The sequence below is a fragment of the Calonectris borealis genome, chromosome 5 (assembly GCF_964195595.1).
Source record: "Calonectris borealis chromosome 5, bCalBor7.hap1.2, whole genome shotgun sequence".
Classification (NCBI taxonomy): domain Eukaryota; kingdom Metazoa; phylum Chordata; class Aves; order Procellariiformes; family Procellariidae; genus Calonectris; species Calonectris borealis.
The window spans coordinates 25470200-25495328 of NC_134316.1; the positions used below are offsets into that span (position 1 = coordinate 25470200).

At 58.2% G+C, this 25129-nt stretch overlaps 2 protein-coding genes across 2 annotated transcripts; one reads left to right on the forward strand and one right to left on the reverse strand.

The window, feature by feature from the left end:
* Positions 1-1465: 1465 nt before the first annotated feature.
* NGB (neuroglobin) lies at positions 1466-8770 on the forward strand. The gene is made up of 4 exons (XM_075151439.1): positions 1466-1682; positions 3653-3764; positions 5211-5330; positions 6503-8770. Exons 1-4 carry the CDS (start codon positions 1576-1578, stop codon positions 6647-6649), a joined length of 486 nt encoding a protein of 161 aa, XP_075007540.1. The 5' UTR covers positions 1466-1575; the 3' UTR covers positions 6650-8770.
* A 2234-nt stretch (positions 8771-11004) lies between these two features.
* TMEM63C (transmembrane protein 63C) lies at positions 11005-24985 on the reverse strand. The gene is made up of 22 exons (XM_075152496.1): positions 24788-24985; positions 24333-24412; positions 22545-22632; positions 20282-20319; positions 19717-19859; positions 19364-19415; positions 18846-18954; positions 18675-18748; positions 18489-18569; positions 18237-18357; positions 17980-18113; positions 17621-17743; positions 16960-17113; positions 16290-16396; positions 15384-15470; positions 14789-14854; positions 14517-14679; positions 14206-14311; positions 13834-14001; positions 13417-13532; positions 13180-13251; positions 11005-13098 (listed from the first exon to the last, which is right to left on the reverse strand). The coding sequence occupies exons 1-22, from the start codon at positions 24983-24985 to the stop codon at positions 12886-12888; spliced, it is 2493 nt and encodes an 830-aa protein (XP_075008597.1). The 3' UTR covers positions 11005-12885.
* Between the last annotated feature and the right edge of the window lie 144 nt (positions 24986-25129).

Sequence of the window (25129 nt, forward strand, 5' to 3'; positions counted from 1 at the left end):
TGGGACCTTTGACAATTAATTAAGTCTTTTCTAGCAATGGCATTCAAAACACAGCAAACCTGGAACATCATTTGTTTTTCTGCTCAGTAGAAAGACCTGAAGCATTTGTGAGGTTCCCTAGTCCTATCTGACAGTTCAATTTCTTTGTGAGTTTGTTGGCCTCTTCAAGAGGACAGGGTCCTCCAGCTTCCTGTAATGTACATGGAGCTTTTCCTATACAACACCTTATCTGGTCTGCACTGAGAATGCGGGGTCTCAAAAGCCCGAGAAAACAGGTAATTTATTCTGGCACTTGCAGAGACATCTCGGGTGGCTTCCTACTGTCGCTGCAGTCAGTGCTGTCACTCCTGCTCTTTAGCAGGAAGGCCCCTGGGAGACAAGCAGGGGCTGTGGCTGAGGTTGTAGCATTGTGCCTTTGAACTTGTCTCCTTCCAGGGATTATTTTCAGTCTCCAACGAGAAAAGCCTCCTTTTTGTCTGCACTGAGAAAATGTGCTCCTGGGTTAGGTCAGAGGCTGCTGTCTTCTCTCCTGATAACAAGAAGTAAGTCTGATGTATAGAACCAGAATTTGTAATAAGATCAATACAATCGTTATTTCAGAGCAGGCTGTGATGGTTTCAGTAATACTTGTGCCTTTGTGTTGCTCGCATCCTTCTGAAAACCTTTACTTGCATGACTGCTCTGGCTTTCCTGGCTTCTGTTGTGCTGCTTGAGACCTCGCTTGCCCCTTCTTGCTTTGTTTCCTCCATGCTGCCTAAATCCCGGGGCCAAATTAAAAGCAATGTTTCCCTTTGTCTGAACAATAAAGAGAAGCTCGGTGTCCTGAACATGTATGACAAAGATAACGTGTCTTCTGATCTGTTATTAACAACTTTGCCTGGTTCAGCTGGCTTAATTAGCCTTAAATTAAACATGTGTCTTGCAGTGTCTAGACTGTATCTGCCCATGGAGATAGCAGGTGACTGGGGGGCATCCTGAGTCTCAGTGGAAGTGGCCAAGAGCCAGAGGATGCTGTAGTGCTGGAGCATCGCTGAGGACCTCCGCAGTAAAGTTACGCTCAGAGGGAGCCGTGCTGAACGGCGAGCGAGCACGGCTGGGTGCCGGTGGTCCCCTCGCTAGCACTGCTCTGCCGTGCTGCTTCCCTTGTAAAATCGGGCCGATCGGAAAATGTCAACCATGAATGAGCTGAACTTTCTCCTCTGCCCTGCGGCTGCGAGTCCTGCGGGGGGCGCTGGGTGTTTTAATTTTTTTTTTTTTAAGTTTTTTTTTCTTCCTTCCTTTCCCTGAGTGGGAAATGTAACGTGAGCTCCTCCTTACCAGGGAGGCGGTCGGGGAAGCCCCGGGTGGAGGAGATGGGCACCGGGGAGCGCCGGTGCCGGCGGGGCGGGGCGGAGCGCGGGTGCCGCCGCGGCGGGGGCGGGACCCCCAGGTGAGCGCCGCGCCGCCCGCCCCCCCCGGCGGAGCGAGGGGCGGGCGGCTGCCGCTCGGCGGCCCCTCCGCCGCCCCTCCGCCCGCGGAGCGAGCGGTGCCAGCGCCTCGCCTCGGGCGGCGAGGGGCAGGTGCCCCCGCCCCGCCATGGAGAGCGGGCCGCTGCTGTCCGGCAGGCAGCGAGCGCTGATCCGGGAGAGCTGGCAGCGGGTGAGCGGCAGCCCCGTGCAGCACGGCCTCGTCCTCTTCTCCAGGTGAGCGGGGCGGCAGGCACGGGACGCGGGCACCGGCACCCCAGCCCCGGCCGCCCGCCCGGACCGACGCGGGGGGGATGGACGGGCTCCGCTGCTTGGAGGGAGACGCTCCCCTTCGCTTGGCGATGGCTCCGGGCCGGCTGCCTCACCCCGCGCTCTCTCCCCTCCCCGCCCCGGGGCTGGCGGCCCGCAGCGAGCAGCGCGGGGTTGAAGCCCCTCCACCGCGGAGCCGCGGCTGGCGTGGGGCAGCGGCGTGGGGAAGGCCGTCCGCCCCGCGCGGCTTCCCGGCCTTTCCCACCCTCCACGAGTGAGAACTTTATTTCGGGGAGGTGGAGGGAGAGAGGCAGCGGGCAGGCGTTGTGCCTTTGTGCCCACTGATCCCCCACCTTGTCACCGTTACTTCTGCTGTTCAAAGAGCTGCGTGTCCGCCGACTCTGGGGAGCGTATCGAAGGGACCGCCGAATTGTCCCTGACACGGCGCTCCAGCCCAGGCAAAGACCTGCCTGCTGGGGAGGAATTCAGTCTCAGGGCAGAGGAAATGGTGTGCGGGGGGAACAGCTGAAACCCAGCTCCTTGCCTCTCTTAAACAGATTAATGTCTCAATTATGGGAAGAGAAAAAGGAAAAAACCTACGAAAAGTCGTTTAAAAAGGACGATCGGAGAGTCGATGACCAGCTTCTGGAGCGGAGCGTAGCAGGCGGGAGCCAAACTTTGCACAGCAGGGCTGCGAGCAGCGACAGCAATATTGGGAATTTTAGTGGAGGGGAGCGGGATGCAGTAGTTTAACGTGCAGGATGGGGAGAGGAGAGACTGAATTCCCTGTGGCCTCCATGGACAGCATCAGCCTGTTAGATCTACCTGGGTGGCTGCTGCGGCGACCCACACGTGCCTGGCATACACTGGCAGGGAAGATGAGAGGGGAAAAAATGGGAGCTGGTGATGGTGTGGGAGGGTGGGGCATTAGCTGAGTTTGTACATGCACCCCTTGCTCAAGTAGGAAAGCCGGCTGCTGGAGCTGGCAAGCCTTCCCCAGATTTGGGAGCTTTGGGGCTCAAGGGGATCATGAAGTGTGAATGGGAAGAGTTGAGACAACAACCAAGACTTTGGGGAGAAGGGCCAGGCTGGGAGGAACTCCAGCAAGCTGGGACTGGTCCTCAGGTGCCATAAACATGTATCTGAGAGCTGGGGCTGTGGTCCAGGGAAATAGAATCATAGAATCATTAAGATCAGAAAAGACCTCTAAGATCATCAAGTCCAACCATCAACCCAACACCACCATGCCCACTAAACCATGTCCCTAAGCGCCTCATCTACACGTCTTTTAAATACTTCCAGGGATGGGGACTCCACCACTTCCCTGGGCAGCCTGTTCCAATGTTAACCTGTAATCTCTTTCAGTAAAGAAATTTCTCCTAATATCCAGTCTAAACCTCCCTTGGCACAACTTGAGGCCATTTCCTCTCGTCCTATCACTTGTGACTTGGGAGAAGAGACCAACACCCACCTCGCTACAACCTCCTTTCAGGTAGTTGTAGAGTGCGATGAGGTCTCCCCTCAGCCTCCTCTTCTCCAGACTAAACAACCCCAGTTCCCTCAGCCGCTCCTCATAAGGCTTGTGCTCCAGGCCCTTCACCAGCTTCGTTGCCCTTCTCTGGACACGCTCCAGCACCTCCATGTCCTTCTTGTAGCGAGGGGCCCAAAACTGAACACAGTATTCGAGGTGCGGCCTCACCAGTGCCGAGTACAGGGGGATGATCACCTCCCTACAAATAGAGACTCTTCTGACTATAGGTAACCTGGATTGCCCCAAATTAAGACTTCTCATAACTTCTGGATCCTTTACAGGCAGGGAGGGATCAGTAGGTGGGAGGGGGCTGCGGGTGTGCTGCTGATGGGCTTGTTCCTGGGGTGAGCAGGACTCTAAAAGCTGAGGAAGTGAGAAGGTGGAGGTTTCTCTTTTGCTGTTGCAGGTTGTTTGACTTGGACCCTGACCTGTTGCCCCTTTTCCAGTACAACTGCAAGCAGTTTGCCAGCCCTCAGGAATGCCTCTCTGCCCCCGAGTTCCTGGATCACATCAGGAAGGTGAGAGGGGGGCTGTGGCATGGCTGGAGCGCAGCCTCCATGGAGGAGGAAGCCCTTAGGCAAATGGCTTGGGACTGTGGGGTGTCTGACTGGGGAACGCATGGGAAGTCTCCTCCTGAAATGGTAACAGCAGGGGGTTACTCATGCTAGCAGAAGGTGCTATTGCCAGGACAAAGTACACTACAACAGTGGGGAGGGGACGAGGATGTGGATTGTGGTGGGTAAGAAGCACCATGCTGATTTTCATGCCCTCATGTGAGAGTGGATTGCCTCTTGTGAAAGTTGGAAGCCCCCTTCTTCTACCGTGGAAGTGCCTCGGTGAGCTTTTTTCTAGACAAAGACCGAAGCCCTCTGCTTGGCCACATGCTGACCAGGAGGTGGCACAGAGCTGGGCAGTGGGCCAGGCTCCTGTGGACCCACTACTGTGGAGAGGCTGTTGGTGCGGCTGCAGAGCCAGAAGGCCCACAGCATCTTTTGGATAGCCTCTGGGGGAGCGCTGCGATACGCATTTGCCTCCCCCCCAAAATAGGAAGAGGAGCAATGCTGATGTCATCTGGAGGAGCTCATGCATGGGCAGAATTACACCTGGTGCAGCAGAGACCCTTTGCTGAGCCCTGAAGAGCAGCCACACTGGGGCAGAGTACAGCTTTGGCTTGCAGATGCCGTCATAAACTGTCTGGCTCCATCTTTAAACCAGTTTGGTGCCTCGCTTTCCTATCTCTATTCCGCGTAAGAGGCTGTTTCAGGACTGCACTTCTCTCGTAGCTGCAAGCTTTTTGTTATTTTCCAGCCTCCGTTTATTGGCAAAGTTAAGTCCATTTTTACTTCTGCTATTATTGCCTTGAACTGAAATAGCTCTTTGCTCTTGTTGGAGATAATTTCCCTGTTGAAATTATAGAGCACAATTCTATCACCTCTTGGCTTTGCCCAGCTAGCCATGCCCTGGCTTTAATCTCCTCTAATTTGGTGTGTCTGTTCCCTTCATCCCTCATTAACCCTTCTCTGTCCTGTTTTCATTTGACTCTTCATGCTCCTTGGAGACCATGGTGGTACGTGCTTTACCAGACCAGGTCTCTTGGCTGTACCATTCACCCCATCTCCTCAAATACCTTGGCTGATCTTAGAATTGGAGTTGCCTTATTCACAATTGCACCATCTTGGCAACTTCTACTTGGAAACTCTAGTCTGGCAACTTCCAGGGCTCCCCTGCAGTTGTCCTGGGGTCCCAAGAGCTGTAATGACTGCATCAGTGTTAGATCTTAGCCCCTAACTGCTCTGCTGTCGGGCTGTTTACCCCCGCTGGGACGGGGAAAGCTCAGAGGGCATCTGCTGGGCTGGGAGGTGATCAGGCTGAGAAGGGTGAAGTAGAGGGGTCAGACTCTTTGTTCCTCTGGGAAGGCAGCAGAGCCTTGCTGTTAATGCCGTTCTGCCTCTGTGCTCCTGCAGGTGATGCTGGTGATCGATGCCGCTGTGAGCCACCTGGAGAACTTGTCCTGCCTGGAAGAGTATCTCTGCAACCTCGGCAAGAAGCACCAGGCAGTCGGTGTGAAGGTCGAGTCTTTCTCGGTGAGATGTCCTCTCTTGTCCCGCTGCAGCTGTGTTTGTGCAGCCCTCGGCTGTCCCCATCCCTCTCCACCCACCTGCTGGGTTCAGCTGGCTGGAGAGAAAGGTGGTGGCTCAGGGCAGCCCCCGAGCTGCTGAGCATAGCGACGTTGGCTTGATCAGGGAAGCCCTTGAGCTCCCCTCATTTTCTGCCCTCCCCCAGTAAGCCCAGTGAGAAAGGACAGAGGGGAGCAAGGCATTTTCCCTGTTTGCGGAGGACCACGGTTTGGGGCACTGCAGTCTCTCCTGCGACACAGGGCTACAGGCTCAGCCTTTGCCCTGGGCCCTGGACCTCTGCATCAAATGCTCTGCGTAAACCTCACCACACCTGGGAAAGGGAGCATCCACCTCTCTCTGTGTCTGCACTGGGATGGGGTTGCTGCACCTCAGCCCCCGCTTCCTCTGTGGCAGTAAGACAGGAGCATCCTCCATATTAAACTCTTGCTTACTTCTCTCCTGCTATCAAGCACGGACAGAAATGCTGGATAATGCAGCGGGGAAGGGCAGGCCGAAGGAAAGGTTTCTAACCAACGCATGGTTCCCTCCTGATACCACTTGCTTTGGTCCTCTTCAGAGGGAGCAGGGTCCCCTTTGCTTGGCTAGTGATCCCCACCAGCCCTGTGCTCAATGTGCGGATGCTCCTGGATGGGGTTGCTCGCAGCTCCGTGAGGAGCAATGCCCTGTGGAGAGGCCTGAGAGGCGGCGAGGCAGGCCCTCAGCATCCAGCCTGGGGTCTGACCCCCTCTCCTGGCATCAGGGCATTGCTCAGCTCTGCTGATCCTCTGCTATGCCAGGGGATGGGGCTGACTACCCGCATCTGGGAGCCACAAAGGATGGACGTCTACCTCTTCTCCGGTGTTACATGTGCGCTGTCAGCCCTTGCTCCCTGCCTGCGCTCCCCGCTCACCCAGGGTGTGGGGTATGGGGTGAGGGCCAGCATAGGGCAGGGGAAGGGGATGGCGTGGGCTGGCTCTGGGGCCCCTCTGAGCAGCCAGGGATGGGGTGGCCTGGTCCCGCTGGTGGAGGAGGAGCAGCTGCCCTGCAATGGGAGAAGTCCAAAAAGGCAGTGAATTGAGAGAAGGGGCTGTGTGTCATCCCCCGGTGCTGAGCTTGACGCCTCCCTGTTTGGTTTGCAGACTGTCGGCGAGTCCTTGCTGTACATGCTGGAGAAATGCCTTGGCACTGCCTTCAGCCCAGACGTGCAGGAGGCTTGGAGCGAACTCTACGGTGCTGTGGTGAAAGCCATGCGACGTGGCTGGGAGACCCTCCCAGAAGGGGACTAGATCCTGCCAGCCATCCCCATCCCTGACCACTCAGCGGCCCTGGGCAGGGAGAGCGCTCACACCACGCTCTCTGCCTCTCTCCTCCTCTGTCTTTGTGCACCAGCCCATCGCCATCTCCTCCGGTCACGCATGCTTCAGGGCTCTCCCAGTGATTCCGCCTTGCTTCAACATGACGACATCTCTGCCTTTGCGAAGCCTAGGAGTGCCACAGCACAGGTACGCCGCCCTGCCCCAAGTTCCTTCGGGCTAGCAGGAACACCAACACCTGTGTACCTACTCTGGTTTTTAGCTGGCTCGTCTTCCCTCCTCTTGCTACCCACCCTAGTTAGATGACAGCTAGCGTAGACCTATCGGGCTTACTTGCCCGAGATCCTATTTGCCGTGCTTGAGACCTGCCAGGTCTGGTACTGCTCGCTCCTCCCACGCTGCTGTGCCCAGTTCAGGTGTTGCATTGGCTGATTTGGCTCCCTCCAGGGGCAGGGGCAGCAGAGGTGGGAGCTGGCCATGCCGCGTGGCGTCCTCCTCAAACCTTGCGGGGAGCTTTTCCCCCTCTCCCTTCACCCACGTGTCACTACCGGGTAGTTAATCCTGGTGCTCTGTTCTGCCTTGCCTCTCGCCCAGATGGGATCCGTGGCTTTTCCTCATGTCAGGTTGACCACAACTCTGTGTGTTTCCTAGGGATGCTTCAAGCAGTGGGGTCACGTTAATCCCGAGGTGAGGCTGCTTTTGGCAGGTCTGGGCTGCCAGCTGAAAGGCTTTGTTTTGTTTTGGCTGGTTGGTTTAACCTCAGAGCCAGCTGAAACGCAGCAGCAGTGGTGGCTCTTTACTGCTTTTTGTTAAGGAGAATAAAGTAAATACAAGGAAAAGATGTCTTAAAATAAAAATTAAGGTTGCAATCATGTCATGGCAACAGCTTTCAGAAATCATTCTGGCTCTTGGCCAGAGAAAGCATAGCTGGAATTTCTCTGCTGATGCTGTCAGGACCTGGAGCGCTTCCCAGCTGCACACAGTGCACATCTGCAGAGCTCCTCACTCTTTAGTAATCCCTCCCAAGCAATACTTGAGACACAGCCGCTTCGGAGAGAACGAGGCACCCAGTTAGGTGTGTGCAGCAGTGCTGTGTCAGTACAGGAGTGAGAAGACAGCATCTGCTGGAACAAATCCCAGGAAATGGCTGAGAGGCAGCACCTGAGGGCTCTGGGGGGAGCTGAACTTGAGCACTTTGAAGAAGAGTTCATCTTTGTGGGACAGGCAGAACCATGTTTCCAGCCATCACTAGCCCCAGGGCAAGGACATGGAGCAAGTATTCAGTTACAGGCAGCGCCCTTTTTTGCTGCTGCTTCAGGGCAGGAGGAGACCGGCATTGAGGGCTGAGATGGTCCTGTTCTAGAGACATGTTCCTCCTATACTCAGATGTCCGCCGCTTTGGGGCAGGAGAGGGCTGCCTGCTCCTCGCAGCTGCAGCTGAGGTCTCCCAGCCCCATGCCATGGAGGGGGTGATGGGTTGCCCTGTGAGATGGGGCTCTGTTTCCCTGCCACCAGGCCTGGTGGTGGCTGTGGGGTTCCAGCAAGCAAGGAGCCCTCCAGCTGTGTTTGGGAGGGGAGCTGAGGGGTATTGTGGAACAGGCAGTGAACATCCCCATGTAGGATGCTCGCTGTCCTCCCCACGGTACCAGGCTCTGCTCCTGCAGTCCTACAGCATGGTGTTGTGCATCCTGGCCCATGGGCGTCTCTATCAGCTGGGTCAGGTGAGGTCCTCTCCATTCTCACGCCAGGCAGTGAGGGATGGAGGGGCCGGGGCTGGGGGGAGGCGCTAGCTGTGACGGCATGGTATGGGGCAGGAGGCTTTGGGAATGGGGATGTCCTCTTTGCAACCTTGTTCTGGGGCATCAGCCTTCAGCATCATGGGGGGACCTTCTGGCTCTCTGTGACAAGCAGGCAGCTGTGTGATGGGTGGGACATGGGTGTTACTGCCCCAAACCATTCCCGCTCCCTCTAGCTTTCCCAGCTCCTTGCCTTCTCCTCTGCTGTACCATGTTTTGTGTAACTCCCAAGAGAACTGAACTAGTCTGTGTGCCTCTTATACCCAGCTGTACTGTTTAATAAAGAACAACAGTAAGTCTCGGCCCTTTTTGCTGCCTTATGTTTTACGGTTATTTTAATATAAAAGGCCCAAGCAAGCCAAAAAAACAGGATGACAGAGAGGTGTTTACTGGTTTCTTGTTGGCTCTAGCTTGGGAGGTACTGGTCATTGGGAGCACTTGTGTAGTCCAGCTCGACTGACATGAGAAGGCATCCAGCACCAAATGTCTGTTGGGAGCTTTTGTGCACCATAATTGAATGGGTGAGCTGCGGAGGGGCTAGCAAAGGCGTCCTGCTGCTGATTGCTCATTATCCTTCAAATTTAATGATCTCTAATGGAATTAGATTTTTAAGCAATCAGCCTAAAAATCCCTTTTCTGTTGTTCAGCTGCTGCTTTTGTTCTTTGAGATGGCATTGGCTCACCCACTGCTGGTCACCCACTGCTGGTTGCCCGCAGCAGCAGGGCACGGCCTCGCAGTGAAGTCCTGCCCGGCTCCATGCAGCATCCCCCCTGCCAGCTGGACTGCAGAGCCGCCCCAGCAGCCCTGCCCCAGGGAGCAGCTGGTGGGATGCAGGAGGTCCTGTCTCCCCCTTTCCGGGGCATGTTCTAGCTTTGACATGGTGGGTTTCTAGCCCTGGGAGAGTTGGGCACTTTGCACTGAAGAAGGGTGGTCCCTAAAGTGGGGAAGCCAGCTCCAGGTCTGTAATAGCATCTCCTGAGGGCTGGAAATCCCAGCCCTACCATAGGAGAGCATGGTGAGTATCCTGAGAAAGCCGCGCTGCTCTGCTTTGGGCAACGTTTGTCCTGCAGGGTGACGTGTGACGGGCTGCGAAGGGCAAGGAGAGCAGCAGAGATCTGAACGCAAAGAAATCCTCCCTGTGGTTCATTGCTATAATAAAATTTCCAGCTCTTCCTGGCCTGGAGCACAGCTGCCAGCCTCAGGGCTTGCGGTGGGAGCCCAACCCCAGCGCTGCAGGGAAGGGCCAGCGTGGCACCCCCCAGCAGCACCCCCATCTTCGACTCCCTGTATCAGCGCGGAGGTTTGCCACGGCTCCCACAAACCGCCCCTTTGCCTTGGCTGCTGCCCGGCGGGGATGCTTCTGGCACTGCCCGCCACCGGCCGGCGCAGGGGGAGACGCCGTGCAATTGCTCGGCCCCAGCTGTGAGGGACTTTTGTATGCGCAGGCTGTAATCAGGCGAGCGGGTTTCTTAGGGCCGGAGTGGCGGAGGCGTAGCGTGGTGAGGGTTACACAACCTCGCCAGGCTGTGATGAGCTTCCCCGGCGCGAGGGCTGGGAGAGCTGCGAGCCGGGGGGGCAATTACAGCCCTCGCTCACAGCCAGGGCTCCTGCCTCAGCTCCCTGGCACCAGCAAGGCCCTGCATTTAGCCCCATTTACTGCTAATTACAAACCGTGGGGGGCCTCTGTGGGGGTGTGTGATGAAGGGAGTGAGTTTTTAAATTTTCCATTTTTTTACCCAAAGGGATGCCCTCCCCCTGCGCCCTGCCCTGTGCTGTAAGCCAGGCTGGCTGGGCAGGGCTCACCCCAGGGCCTGCAGGAGGGACCTGCTGAAACCAGAGGCAAATCATTCAAGTAGGAATTTGGGTATAGAGTGTGTTTTGGGAGGGAGGAGGGGAGCAAAAGAGCGCTGTCTGCTCAAAACCTAGAGAAAGGTTCCTAAAATGGTGTTCGCCCTCTTCCCCGGGACTTGCTGGTGGGCAGTTCAGCTTTGGGAACACCTGCTCCATCCCCAGATGGGATGGGTCTCCCCACTGCCTCCACTCCTTGCTGTGGTCCCAGAGGAGCTCCAGGCCACCCTCCTGCTCCCTACAGGCAGTGTGTGCCCCTTTGGTGGTGTCCTGAGTCAGCCCTGCCTGCGGGGCGAGCGCTGGCAGAGGATGGGCAGGGGAGGCACATGCCTGTCCCAGGGCTGCACCCCATCCCCAGTGCCGGGGACAGTGCCGAGGGCTGTGCCAGTCTTTCCGAGGGGACATGACGGGGTGCTCCCCCACTCCCGTGCCTTTGCTGCTTCTGCCCACTCGGTGGGGTTTGCTTTTGTGGGGACCATGGTGGGTGGCAAGGTGCCTGGAGGTGGGGAGATGTCCGAGCGGTCTCCTCACCACTGAAGCCTCTGCAGGACATCCCCAGGAAGGGTCAAAAGCAGCCCACAGGTCGGGAAACAGGCTGGGGTACTTTTGCAGGCTCCAGCAGTGAGGGGCCCCTCTCCTGGCACTGCGCAGGATGCACTGGGGTGACGATGCCAGGCAGCAACTGGGTGAAGTAATTTTATTCAAGGCACGGTCATAGCAATAAATCACGAGAAGATACGGACCTCTGGCACATTCCTACAGCGGGGCAGCCAAGGGCAATCGGACCAGCAGCCCGAACTCCCAAGGACGCGGTGCCACTCGCAGGCACTTTCTTCCACCCGGAGAGGCCACCAGCATCCCCTCCTGCTCCGGCCGTAGCTGCCCCTGGAGCAGGCAGTGAGGGCAGCGGCTGAGCTGTGGGCAGCCCCAGGGGCACCTTAGGCAGGGAGCTGCGAGCCCCCCAGGGTGCTTTTTGGGGTTGGAAGGGAGCGGCTAATCTCAAGGCTCCCCCAAGGCAATCGCTTGGTGGCTAGGATGCCGCAGCCATTGCCCCTTAGCATGCAGGAGCATGGGTGGGATGGCGGCTACCGGGCTGCCAGCTGGCCGAGCTGAGACCCGCTGGCCCACTTGAGTCCAACAGAGACCCACAGCTTGCTGCTGGACTGCCTTTTAACCCCCGCCTTCCAGGACTGGCACACCGTGTCCCCACCCCAGTGGCACCAGTAATGCTGAGTGGTGCCATGGCCGAGCATCTGCCTTCGCACAGCAGCACTCCCCACGCTGGCAGCCCCGGTGCCGGCAGAGCTGCACCGTCGTCCCTTCCCTCCCTGCACGGCCCTGGGATGGTGGCTAGAATTGCTCTGAAGCCAGCAGAAAAATCAGGAGCAGGAAAATCAGTCCTGAGGCCAAAGCAGAGCTGAGCGAGGAGCCAGCATGCCCAGGTGGGCTAGCTCAATGGGAGAGAGGCCGAGCAGGGTGAGGATCTGCCCTCATCCCCAGGGGCCTCCATGGCTGCGGCAGATGAGCTGGAAAACCCCAGAGATGCTGCCCAGGCAGGAGCCAGCGCATTTACACTGACCACAGTAGGACTCAGGCTTGAGAGGCGGTGCGGCTGCCGGGGAGCATCCCGTGGCTGCGGCTTGTGGGTGAGGGCAGGATGCAGTGGATCAGGACCCGGAGGCTGGGGTCCTGCCAGGCCACACACCCTTCCCATTTCTGTTGCAACAGGACGGACCCATGCAGGGTCCCATGGCCAGCCCCAGGGAGAATGCGAGCACGAGCGGGATGCTGCTGGGGGGAGCAGGATGATGAGGAGCTGCCCTCACACACTCGTCCCTTGACCTCCTGCTCCTCCCTGAGGACCCAAGGGCACAGCCATGGTGCAGTGGCAGCAGCGGCAGAGATGGGGTGGGAGGGTGGGGAAGAGCTGGGCTTGCGTTTTGATGCCTGCCTCGTAGCAGGGCTGCTTGTGCTCAGGCAGACGCAGGAGCAGCCCCAGGCACGCACCTTCTCCACCAAAGCACACGCGTCTCAGCAGTCCCTGCTTTAATGGGCGGCAGCAGGGGTGGGCAGGAGCCTGCAGGGCTGGCACCAGGGGAGGCAGCGGGATGGCAGGGCGGGGGACAGGGGAAGCAAGGGTTAGGAGTGGTCGTCCTCTGCTACCGAGGATCTGCGGGACAGCATGGCGGCGGGCACATTCGTCTGAGCTGTCTGGGCTGCTTCCCCCTCATGGAGGGGCCAGGGCCTCCTTCCCGTCCCCAAAAGGATGGCCTCTCAGAGAAACCCTCTCCCACACCACTGCATCCCCTCTTCCCCACGACAGGATGGAAGAGGCAGGGGGGAATGGGGGGCACAGGGGGGCCTGAGCCGGTCCAGGCAGCAGGAGGGGCCGGCAGAGCCTCCCGCCACCTCCCATGCAATGCGGTCTCCCCCTCACATCAGTCCTGTCGTCCCCCTGCCCCGTCGGCGAGGTGGCCCCCACCAGTGCTGGAAAGGCTCCTTCCTGCCCCCCACACGTCCTCTGCTCTCAGCATGGCCGGTCCTCGCCCCGGTGACAGGGATGCTCACTGGTAGCGGGCCTGGCTCTCCATCACGGGGCCGCTCCTGTACTCGCCCTCCACTGTCTCCAGCTCCGTCTCGAAGCTCTGCAGCCCCCCATCCTCCCCGTCCTCCACCGGCTCCAGGTGGTTGCCCATGGTGCCGTAGGACTGGTGCGCCGGGGAGGCCGCTGGCGTCAGGCTCAGCTCGGGCTCCTGCAGGACGGTGGCCACGAAGAGCTGCCCCGGGGGGCGGCGGGAGGTCAGGGTCCAGGGGAGAGAGGTGGGGGGGCTGCGGTGGGGCTGGGGAGGGGTACTCACGTTGGAGTTGGGGGTGGAGGAGACGCTGCTCCGCTCCACATCATTGAAGGCGCCTTCAGACTGGTCGGACATCTGGGGAGACGAAGGCCAGGAAGAAACGACAGATTGGGGGCCCCCAGCCGAAGCTGGGGTGCAGCCAGGCACCGCCTCAGACTCCCCACAGAAAGCGCACCCCAGAGAGGCGAGGAGGGGATGCAGCGGGGTGAGGGAACAGGATGGGCGGCTGCGCGTGCTCACCTGGTAGCTGGAGGGTTTTCGCGGCTGCAGCTTCTTCAGGCAGAGGCCAAAGAAGGAGAAGACAATGCAGGAGAGGAGGACCACAAAGGTGAAAAGGGTGACAGGGCGGGTGGGACCTAAAGCAGAGAGACACTGGGGCAGCACATGAGCTTCCAAGGACCTGCTGCACATCCAGCTGAGACCCAGGCTGGTGCCTGCTTTGGGTCTTACAAGCTCTCAACCCCCTTCCCAAAACACTAGCCGACACCCCCCCTCATCTGCCAAGTCTCCATCACACCTTCCCCCATCCCATCCCACCCCATCCCATCTCATCCTCCTTCCCACCCTCCATGCCATGCCTAACTCAGGGGTCACACCAGCGGCTCGTCCCCCCAAGCGTTAGATGTGATCCTAAGCAGTGGTGGGGAGCAGCCCTACCAAGGCGCAGGACGGAGAAGAAGAGCAGCCAGAACATGCAGAGGATGGGGGCCACCACGACCTGGCTGATGGCGGCAACATGGAGGCGCTGGTTCAGCTTGGTGGGGATGTACACGTAGTAGATGTTGTACCGGTCAACCATGTGCTTGAGCAGCATGTAGAGCAAACCTGGCAGGAGGAGAAGGGCCATTTGGGGAGAGGACAATGGGGATAGCCAGGGCTTGGAGACAGCCAGGGCTCGGGAACAGTCAGGGCTCAGGGACAGTGGCCCAGGGGACGATACCCTCCTGTACCACCGCTGCTGGCAGCTGGGACTGGCCATTCTCAGCTCGGCTGGGGGCAGCAGGACCAGGGGCATGGTATCGTACTCACCAAAAGGGACAATGATGGGGCAGGTGATGCTGTAGGTCATGACGACAGAGAAGATGCAGCAGGTCCAGGCGTACTCCAGTCCAAACTGGAACTGGTAGGCTTGGCTCTGGGACACAACCAACAGCGCCATTACTGTCTCTGCCTTTGCACCCTGGCCCACACGATTGCCTCCCCCTGTTATTCCCATGGGACCAAGGCCATAGCAGCACCCCTTGCACGGTGGCTTGTCCCCACAAGCCTGAGTTTCCAGTGAGCACATCCCTGCCATGCTGGGGAGTCACATAGGCTTGGAAGTGACCAGAGCCACGTACGCGCTTGACGTGGAGCCGCTCAGGCTCAGACTTGGCGAAGCAGAGGCGGGCGGTGTAGACGAGGAGGCCTGGGATGCGCAGCAGCTCCATGGCCGTCCCAATCAGGCTGGAGGTGACCACGTAGTTGACGAAGAAAGCGCCGTTGTCCGGGAGGAAAACACACCTGCCCCGGGGACGCAGAGGGTGAGAGGATGCTCGGGCAGGCAGCCAGGAGAGCCACTGGGGGCTGGCATTGGGTACTCCTGTTCGCCCGGGAGCTCCCTGCTACTCACTGGAACTTGATATTGGCCTCGTCCAGAAAGTGGGTGTCAAAGAGCCAGCGGAAAAAAAGGTCCAGGCTGGAGGGGGGAGAACAGGAGCAGCTCAGAAAGAGAGGGAGCTGCAGAGCAACGTGGGGAGCACCCAGTGGGCACATGCTTTCCCCTGCCCCAGGAGGACGAGACCCTCTGGACCCTACACTGCCAGAGCAGCCCCTTCTGCCGCACGGGACCATCACGGTGTGGGTGCTCGCCTCCCAGACGGTCAGGATTGCTGTAGCTGGGGCTACGCAGATACCTGACGTGGTCCTTTCAGGGTCTGCTGAAGGGCTGACCCCAAGCAGGGCACCGCCAGCACCCTCGGGTCAGCCGTGGCAGCCTGGCAAGCTGCTCCACTCCCTCCCTCCTCCGCAGGGAAGCTTTCTGTCCGTGACCGTCTGGGAGCAGCTTGGCACAGCTAAAGAGCGAGCGTTTTCCTCCCCAGAGACAGCCGTGTTTCAGCAGCAGTGGGCCCTTAGCCCTTTGGGGCTGGCTTGTGGGAGGCAAGGGGTCTGGGTGCAATCCCGGCTGCGGGGGGGCAGGGAGAGCAGCATGGCAGGGTGGTCCGTACCTGCTCAGCCCCAGCGAGGGCAGGATGATGACCATGAACACCAGAAAGAAGAAGCACTTGTGCATGGTGAGCTGATTTTCACTCGACCTGAGGAGAGGGCAGGCAAGAGAAGAATGTTGCACTTTTCCGAGGTGGGGGGAGAGGCTGGGCTCTGTCTCGCTCTTCACCAAGGAGCCACTCCCAGCCCCAGGAAGCCACGTGCATTTGATCTGTGCATCTACTGGGGCCTTGCAAAGTGTCTCCCAGGCCGGGGGGAGTCACCATGAGGAAATCTGCTGTAGTGAAAGCTCTTGTCTTCCCAGCCTCTCACCTCCTTCATCCCTGCCCTCTCCTACTATCCCTGCTGGTGTAGACACCCAACGAGGCAGCTGGCTGTCTACAACAGGTTCAGGAGCCCCTGTTTCCCCTGGGAGAAGGAAGGGAGGTGACAAAGCTCCTGCAAGGACTCAGCAGACCAGGCACAAGGGTTGGGGCCAGTGGAGGGTCAAGACAGAGAGAGCACACTGTAGGAGCTGGGCAGAGCTAGGAGACTTTGAGCATCCTGAACCCGTACCTCCATGTTGGAGGGCTGGAAGCACGGCTGGGATGTGCCGCTCGAGTCAGGGCCACGGCCCTGCTGCTGCCAGTCTACCATCACGCCATCCCTTTCACAAACTTCTTCAGACCCATCTTAAAGCCAGCTCCACCTGCCTTTGTCAGCAGCCTGGAAGCGTTCAGGGCTATCGCAAGAAAATGGCTCCTTCAGGCATGGATTTAGGGCTCTTTCCCTGGAGGGCAACACCCATGGGGCTCTGTGGGGGTGTGCCACTCCACTGCCTGCCTCCCTGCAGGTCGGGTCCCACGAGTCCCACTGAGGTTCCTCCCATCTACCACAGCCCTGGGGGAGCGCGGGGCCAGCCCCGTTACCTCGTCCAGTGTGACTCGAAGAATGCCGAGTAGTAGACGAGGAAGGGCAGGAAGACGGAGAAGGCCCAGAGGAGCAGCGTGGGGAAGAACTGGGTGATGATGGGGTTCTGCAAGAGGAGAGATGCCAGACACCCCCTCAGGAGCCCACTGGAGCTCAGCCATGCTGGAGGCAGCTCCCTGGGCCTCCTGGCACAGGATGGTGCATGCAATGGGCGGGCTGGGGCATCCCCTCCCTGAGCAGGGGCGTTTGTTTCGGGAAGTAAGAGCTTGAGGCCAGCCAAAGGTACCACGGGCATGCTCTGAGCCCCAGTGCCCACCCAACAGTTCATATGTCAATGAGCAGGAAGGAGATGTGCTGCTGGCAGCTCCTAACATCTCCTGGAGCTCTTCCCATCCCTCTCCTCTTGCATGGACACCAACCCACCCTCGCCCATGGACACCAGCACCAAAGCTCAGGTTTGCACAGGTGTCCCAGGGCTCTGTCACTGGAAATACAGCAAGAAAGGGATGGATGGTAAGCAGGGGCATGACTCCTTGCCTCTCATCAATGCTCATCCCAGTGACGGCTCGTCTTCTTGGGTCAGTATAGAGTCAGTGCCCTCCCCCTGTCACAGACAAGCCTGGAAATGGAGACCCTTTGGGAAAGCTGGCATGGGGCCCGAGGGACTACCTTGAGGCTCTCCACAGGCTGTGTGACATTGAACATGTCCATGGTGTTGACGATGATGGCTGGCGTGGTGAGGAAGAAGAGGAGGATGAAGAGGCAGATATTAAGGAGGATGAATCTCACCCACCAAGATGTGCCACGGACCGATAAATTCTCCCTGTGAGAGGAAAGCACAACTCAGACATGGTGCAGAGGAATAGCCACATGTCCTGGGTCTCCTAGCGTGGCTCCCCGAAGCTCTGCCTCCCACTGCCCACACCGACCATCCTGGCAGCCTCTGCTCCAAGTTCAACCTCTCCCCGCTCCCTGTGCTGCTGCGCTGACACCTGCAGAGCCCCAGGACCAGAGTATGACTGCAGTGGGGGGGTCTGTGCACCAGGAGGCTTTGGAGTCAGGCTGCAGAAATCAGAGCCTCACAACCACCCCAAACCTCACCTGGCCAAGCCCTGCCACCCACAGGGTGATCACCCCTGGTGACTTCTGCTATGACCACAGGACGGATTGTCAGCCCCTGTCATCCTGAGAAGGCACCCTACAGGTATGGGCACAGGTCCCCAACAGCTATATGGGCTCCCTATAGCTATGGGTATGGGCTCTCTATAGCTATTGATATGGGTTCCCCCCGCTGCTTGCTTTCCCTCCCTCTCCCGCCACAGGGGTTCACCAGATGATATCGCTGGGTGCAGGGGCATAGTGAACGCCCCAGTGGTGTGACTTGACCACAGTAGTGACAGAGGACTGCTGGGGGTGCTTGCGGCAGCGGATGTGGCTGTAGTCCTTCAAAATCCTGCAGGAGGAGGGAGCCAGGGGTCAGGTCCAGGCTGAGGGCTCAGGACCCCCCCACCCTTCTCATGAGACCCTTCCCACAGCCCCAACAGAGCAGCCATCTCTGCAGGTGGCAGTGGCACAGCAGAGATAGACCCATTGCCTGTCTCTGGCCAGAGGAGCTGGCAAGGTGCCTCAGTGGCAATGGCCACCAGGCTGGGGGACGTGCCTGTGCTGGCATATCCCAGGGGCACTCACACAGCTGTCATTCGCTCGTCCTGGAAGGTGATAAAGGCCATGTCGAGCCGCTTGAGCGTGATGCGGTTGCGCTCAGCATTGAACTCATCCGTGAGCTTCTCCTCCAGCTCCCCATAGTACTGCTCGGCGTCCACCTGCGGGAGCAGCCGGGACTCTGCCGTGCTCGCTGGGCTGCGGCACGGGCGAGCTGCCATGCTCTGCTCTGCCCTGCCCACAGTGGGGATGTGCTGCCTGCAGCCCTGCCCGCACCCACCTACCTGCTCAAAGCCACAGAAGCGGCAGCAGAAGATGCGGGCGCAGGGGTGGGTTTTGATCATGATCTTCCCCTCTTTCTGCGCCTTGGTGGTGAAGTAAAGCCGCCCCTTCATTGCCTTGCGCCTGCCGGGAAGCCGATAGGGATGAGGGTCATTCAGGGAATAGCAGACAGACAGACAGACTGGGTCCCTCGACATGCTGGGCAGGAGTGGTACACCCACCCGCAGAGGCAATGGGGACCTGCAGGCACTCACCTTTCCGCATCCAGCTTCATCAGCTTGCGCACGTCGAAGCAGAACTGGACGTTGGTGACGGTGCAGCTGGGATAAGCCTCGCTGCGGGCACAGGGACATGGTGGCACCAGGAGCCGGGGAACAGGGAGAGCCCCTGCCACCTGCCTGCCAGCTGCCCTGGCGAGGCTGCGGCGCACCACTACTCACTGGAAATGCTTGATGATAAGGGAAGGGTCTGTGATCTCCTTGGGGATGTGGGTAACCATCAGTGTCCGGGCAACCTGGGGGAGGAGAAGGAGGAGAGGGGGTGGATGGGTGGGGGTCTGCAGGCTGTTAAGTGCTGAACAAGGCAGAGCTGGAGGAAGCGATGTTGCTCACCTTCTCATTCTCTCTGTATTCAAGGTGGACAGAGTGGTGAGCCATGCAGAGGATGGTGAGGATGAAATAGATGAGGGCGAAGATGCTGTGCAGCCACAGGAGACGGTCCCTGGAGGAGGGGAAGAGGGGATCAGCAAGCGCTGCGGCGGGCGCATGGCACGCAGACCAGCCTGGCGCTTAGCGCCTCACCCACAGCCAGCCCAACCACCCAGTAGGATGGCTGCCGGACCCCCACCCCAGGGATGAGAGGGGCAGCGTCCAGGGTGTTGGCCGAGATGCTGCAGAAAGGAGGCGGCCCAGAACCCCCGAGAGCACCTCTGCCAGCAGTGGGGTGCAGCGAGCAGAGCCAGCAGGCTGCCCACCGCGACGGTGCTCATGCGCGGTGCAGGCAGACACGGGGGCTGCCGCGAGCAGCATGCCGCACACGGGGACCCGCCCCTGTTCCGGGACTGTGACTCCCAGCAGTGCCCGCCGCAGCAGCAGTGCCCACAGCCCCACTGGACACGGCAGCCACGTACTGCGTTGGGATGTTGGCGATGGTTGTCCGGCCGAAGTGGGTGGGATTGTGTCCTGCAGGGGAAGAGAAGCGGGAGGTTACAGGAACTCAGTGCAGTGTGTGTGTCCATGCTTGCAGGGTTAGTAGCTCTGGTCTTTGCTCCCTCCTTTTCCGTCTCCCAGGTCTCCACCAAGCCCACGCCATCCTGAAGCTCCCTGCCTCTTGCGTTCCAGCTGATGGTGAGTTCCTGCTCACATGGAGGCTCCTGATGGAGTGGTCCTTCTGCCCTCTGTTCCCAGGGCAGGGTGCTCAGCCCGAGGATGGGAAAGCTTGTGCCATGCTCCTGAGCCATCCCGCAACTAGGGAAGCACCTACCCAGGAGATCCCCTGAGAAGTTGACAGGCAGGATGACGGCCACGGAGAGCACACAGACCAGCATCAGCAGGACCAGGAGGTGCCGCTGGAAGGAGAGGTAGGTGGTGGCGTCGATCCCACACTTGCTCTGAATCTCCTCATCCCTGGGGGAGAGGCGGGTGGGGGTGAGCGCTGGTGGTGCCTCCCCACCACCTCCCGCCCCGGGGACGCTGGCTGCTCCAGCCTCACACAACCCATGCCAACTCATGGTATCCCGCTTGTGGCACATGGGATTTGGGCACAGAGGGAACGGGGAATGCAAGCAGCCATCAGGCTGCCATCCCACTACAGGACCAGCTCCTACCAGAAAGAGGTTGAAGCTCATTCCTTCGGGACAGGAGCCAGGGGCCAGGAGGAAACACAGAGGTGAACCCTCTGCTCTCTCTCCCAGGGAGATGTTTTAGGAGGGCTCTCCTCAGCTGCCAGTCCCAGCAGCTCTGGGTGATGTGTGACAACCTATGGGCACTGGCTCCCCAGGGTCGGGCAGCAGTGAGGCACGGCTGCAATGCCGAGGACACACACTTACTTCATCTGGTAGATAGAAATTAGCCAGGAGCAGAATCCCTGCAAGGGAAGAGAGTCAGGATGAGCAAGGGGCGACCACCCCCACCTCCCCAGCGAGGAGCTGGGACACAGCACGTACTGGGGATGTGTGCGGAGACGGTGCGGTGCCTGGAGCTGGGGGGCTGAGCAAGCGGAGACAGTGCCCAGAGCAGCTCAGCAATGTTCAGCCCAGCAGCTTGTCTGAAGTGGTGGCCAAAGGCAGTTGCCTCAGGAGGAGCAGGAAACACGGGGTGTCTCTGTAACACAGGCTCCTAGCTTCCAGCAGCTCCCTCCTCTGTGCTTTCCCTGACAGCCCCTACCATGCAATGAGCTTTTTTGACCGCTACCAAGCGCTGAGCCAGCACCGCCATAGAGCGATATATGACAACGCCAAGATCTTGTGTAATAGCTCATTCCCTGTCACTGCAGGGGACAATATTAAAGTTTTTCTCCCTTACGTATTCTGTTACATTTTACCAATGCTGGAGTTCATCCAAGTTCAAGGTCCCTTTGCAGTCTTCCCTTTCATGGCTGTACCAAATAACACTTGGCCATCGGGTCCCTCCTCTTCGCCTCCTTTCCAGTGGATTTATGCTGACTTTGGATGGGAGGCACCCCAGGCAGCCCCCTGTGGGATTCCCTTACCCTGTCCCGTGACAGCTGGCAGCTTCTTCCTCCTCTCCATTCCCCAGCTTTACCAAAGCCAGGACCTTCCCTCCTACCCCACAGCTCAGCTTCATCTGATCGTCCACAGTGGGAGGCTTTGGAGGTACAGGCATCCCCACGTGCCTGACAGCTCCGTGGGCACTGGACACCCCTTTAGCACAGCCAGGCTGACTCCCCTCCTACACCCCAATCCGGGGTTCTGCTCTGGAGAACCATGTCTGGGGGGTTGTCCGTTCAGACCCCAAGCTCCCTGGGCTGTAGTTTCTTGGCTTTTCCAGAAACCCTCCTGAAAAACCAGCATTTATCAGCCGATTCCCAGCTCTCTAGGATGCCCATGTGCAGGAGAGAGGTTGCACACTACAGTCAATAGCTTGGCTATTCGTCTCAGGGTGAGTGAGCGGTCCCATGCCTGCTTCTGGGAATTTGTGATGGTAACGGGAATTTGTCAGGCTGCTTTTATTGCAACCTCAACCTCCAACCCCGCTGTTGGAGAGATGCTTTGGTGCTTCCCTGCAGAGAAGGGCCTCCGGACAGGAATTTGGTCGAGCTCCTCTTCACTGGATACAGGCCACAAAACTTTATTTAGCTCTCCTGCCACATTCTCGCCTTCTCCAGCAAGCATTTTCTACCTTCACCTATCAGCCCTACAAACCCTCTGGGAGGTTTCCTGTTCCTGATGTGTGAAGAAAAATCCAGTACTTGCTCTCTACAAATTTTTCCTCAAACTCCTCTTCCACCCACCCTTAGTGTATTTTACCTGGCACAGTTTAGATTTTCCTCATTTGGGAACAGCTTGACTTTTAAAAGGATGTCTTCTTACATCTAATAATCTCCCTTAATCTGCTCTTTAGCCATGCTGGCATTCCCTGTGGTCCTTCTCACTTATTTTTTGATGAGCAATATACATTTGCCCAGAGCATCCAGTACTGAACTTTTAAACAGGCCTCCTACCACCTGCAAGAATTTTGCTTCTTTACCTTTCTTGCCTAGGTTTTTTTTAAGAAGTTCTGTCATTTTTTCATAGTCACACCAGTGACTGATTTTTGAGCTTTTGTTGCCAAAAAACAGAAAGAAACAGACAGAAAAAGGTGTTGGTCCATGCTCATTTCCAGCAAACCTGGTTTGTGCCTGGTGTGGTAGAGAGAAATAAAAGATGGCTTTAAAGCCCCCACAGCCCACCATGCCGGCAGAGGTGGAGGTGTGATCCAGGGGACTTGGTCCTGCCAGGGCCAAAAAGGTCCCTGCAGGCACACAGAACAAGGCTCTGGCCATGCATCCAACTAGGTCCCCGCAGCCGGCAGGGATGGCCAAGCAGCCAGGAGATGCTCACCCTGGCGGGAGCATCCCCTCCGAGCTGCCATTCAAGGTAAATGCCTCAAATCAAGCCAGGACAAAGAAACCCTCCAGCTTTCCCAGGAATACCCCACTGCTAAAGGGTGGTAAGCAGGAAACTCCACACTGGAGGATTTAATGTCTCCCATTTAACATTTTTCTGACCTGGGTTTCCCATGAAGAGCAGAGTGGGCTGGGTGAGGACAAGCCCAGCCTGGGCTCCCGCTGCCACGGCCGCCAGCACTCACCACGTCCTTGTTGTCGACGTCCAGGGGGCTGCTCTCCGATGGTGACTTCTCCTTCTCGCTCTGCTCTCCGTAGAAAAGTGACGTCAAACTTTGCAGTGAGGTGAGGCAGGAGAGAAGCAGCAGACGGGAGAGGATGAGCACCCTCGGAGAAGCTTCTCCTAGGAGAGCAGCCCAGGAAATGCCTCCCCCCCTCCCTGCATCCTGCACTAGGGCTGGACCAGCGACTACCGCTGGGCTCGGGGCAGGAGCTGCACTCGCTGCCTCTGCACCGGTGAGTCCCTGTGGCTTCTCTGTGGCCCTGGCACACGGCAGGTGGAGAATTGGCCTTAGCTCCAGGATGAGAGCCTGCTGAATCAGATTTTTATATTCCACTGGTTTCAGCCCTCAAGTGGCATTACAGTAAAAGAAATGTAATCAGTGCTTGAATTTTAAGTCTTGATTGCCCTTTTGATCTCCCTGGTGAAGGGAAACATTGCCTGTCCATTGCCAGACTCAGGTCCAGAGCATGAGCCCAAGAGGAGCTGGAGAGGAGAGAAGGCAGGAGAGGGGCTTTTGCAACATCTCCTCCCACAGGCTGCCCAGCCTTGCAGAGACCCCTCCTGTGTGCACCGCCTGTGCAAATGTCCAGGTTTTGGCTGGGATAGAGTTAATTTTCTTCCTAGCAGCTGGTATAGTGCTGGGTTTTGGATTTAGTATGAGAAGAATGTTGATAGCGCACTGATGCTTTAGTTGTTGCTAAGTAGTGCTTACCTATCAAGGACTTTTCAGCTTCTCATGCCCTGCCAGAGAGAAGCTGGGAGGGGGCACAGCCAGGACAGCTGATCCAAACTGGCCAACGGGGTATTCCATACCATATGACGTCATGCTCAATATATAAACTGGGGGGAGTTGGCTGAGGGGGACTGCTGCTCGGGAACTGGCTGGGCATCAGTCGGCGGGTGGTGAGCAATTGCATTATGCATCACTTATTTTGTATATTCTTTTATCATTATTATTATTATTATTATTACTACTACTACTACTACTACTACTACTACTACTACTACTATTATTATTATTATTATTATTATTATTATTATCTTCCCTTCCTTTTCTGTCTTATTAAACTGTCTTTACCTCAACCCATGAATTTTACTTTTTTTCCCTGATTCTGTGGGGGGAGGAGTGAGCGAGCGGCTATGTGGTGTTTAGCTGCCTGCCGGGTTAAACCACAACAGCAAAGAAAGATGCTCTGCTGCCTGGGGTCAGCCATGCTCTGGCAGCTGCGGTCAGCACAGCCCACCTGGAAATCTGGTCCAGGCTCTACTTTCACCAGGACACTGGGATTTTGGGGGGAGATTCTGCACTTAGTCCAAAGGATGGGCCAAGCAAGCTGCCCTGCTCACACGAGGAACCGTGTTATTGCTGCGTGTCTCCCTCTGCCTCGTCCCCTGGCCAGCCTTGCTCATCCCAAGAAAGCGGCAGAGGAAAGGCAGTGTCTCAGTCCCCAGCCAAAGCAGCTCTTGGGCCTCTGTCCTTCCCAGGACGGTGCCCTCCCTGGCACCAAGAGCACCGTCACCAGAGGGTGCCTGCAAGTGGGAATCAAAGCTGGCTTGGGCTTTCCCTCTCCCTGCAGCAGGCAGTGCCTATGCCTCCATGGACAAGGGCAGCCAGGCCATTCCTAGTGGAAAGGAGGGACAGGAACACCTGCTGAGCTTCTCCATGGGCCACCCCGCAGCGCCAGCCCTCCTGCCAGCCCTCTTGGAGAGGCTGGAGCCATCACCCACGGTGGCCTCACGTCCTGCTCACCTATCATTGTCCATCAGCAGCGCCAGGCGCCCGTAGTCCCAAGCTGCTTTCCGAAGGCAGGAGAAGACCAGGAGGAGAAGCTGGAAGAGGGAAGAGGAGAGGTGAAGGGTTTTGCTGCAGAGTCTCACCCCATGGGGTCTCCCACTGTTTTCCCACTCATGAGCCCAAGCTCATGCAAAACTCTTGCCTCAAGCCAAACTGCTCCTGCTCCGTGATCTCACCACTGCCACCCAAGTGCCACCTGCTGCCCACCATGATGTGGACAAAGCTCTTGGTCCCCTGCACTCACTCACACCCATTCCCCCAAACAGCCGGGCACACAGGCACGCACGCTGCACACAGGTGTGGCTGTCAGCACACCTGTAACACACACACTCGTGCTCACAGCCAGTCTCTGACATCGCTGCCGGGGGGCTGTAGTGCCTGAGGACATGGCACCCTCCTGGCCCGCTCACCAGCCAGAGGATGAAGTTGATAGCGAGCACGGTGGGCACGCCGCCGAACGGCAGCCCTTCCAGGACAGTGCTGCGGGAGCGGGCGCTGAAGCATTGCTCCTCTGTGCTGTTCGCCAGGGCGTCCAGGAAGCTGAGCATGTCCAGCGAGGTGGGGCCGGCACCGTCAGGCGCTGGCTCCACTGAGTACACGCTCTCCATCGGTGCCGTCGTGGGACCTCACCCTGCAACACAGGGGCAGGGGTGCAGATAGAGAAGCCTTTGCTTGAAAAGGGGCCGTGGCTCTTCCAAGTCCTCCAGCGAGGTCTGAGGAGCTCACTAAGGGCAGGGAGGGGAGAGGACTGG

Excerpts from the sequence above, each read along its gene's own strand:
- NGB (XM_075151439.1), top strand. The coding sequence starts at position 1,576 with ATGGAGAGCGGGCCGCTGCTGTCCGGCAGGCAGCGAGCGCTGATCCGG. Across the intron at positions 3,765-5,210 it reads TCCTGGATCACATCAGGAAG|GTGATGCTGGTGATCGATGC; the intron begins GTGAGAGGGGGG and ends GTGCTCCTGCAG. Across the intron at positions 5,331-6,502 it reads TGAAGGTCGAGTCTTTCTCG|ACTGTCGGCGAGTCCTTGCT; the intron begins GTGAGATGTCCT and ends TTTGGTTTGCAG.
- TMEM63C (XM_075152496.1), bottom strand. The coding sequence starts at position 24,985 with ATGGAGAGCGTGTACTCAGTGGAGCCAGCGCCTGACGGTGCCGGCCCC. Across the intron at positions 22,633-24,332 it reads CTGCTGATGGACAATGATAG|TTTGACGTCACTTTTCTACG; the intron begins GTGAGCAGGACG and ends CTCACTGCAAAG. Across the intron at positions 18,570-18,674 it reads CTTATCATCAAGCATTTCCA|CGAGGCTTATCCCAGCTGCA; the intron begins GTGAGTAGTGGT and ends CTGTGCCCGCAG.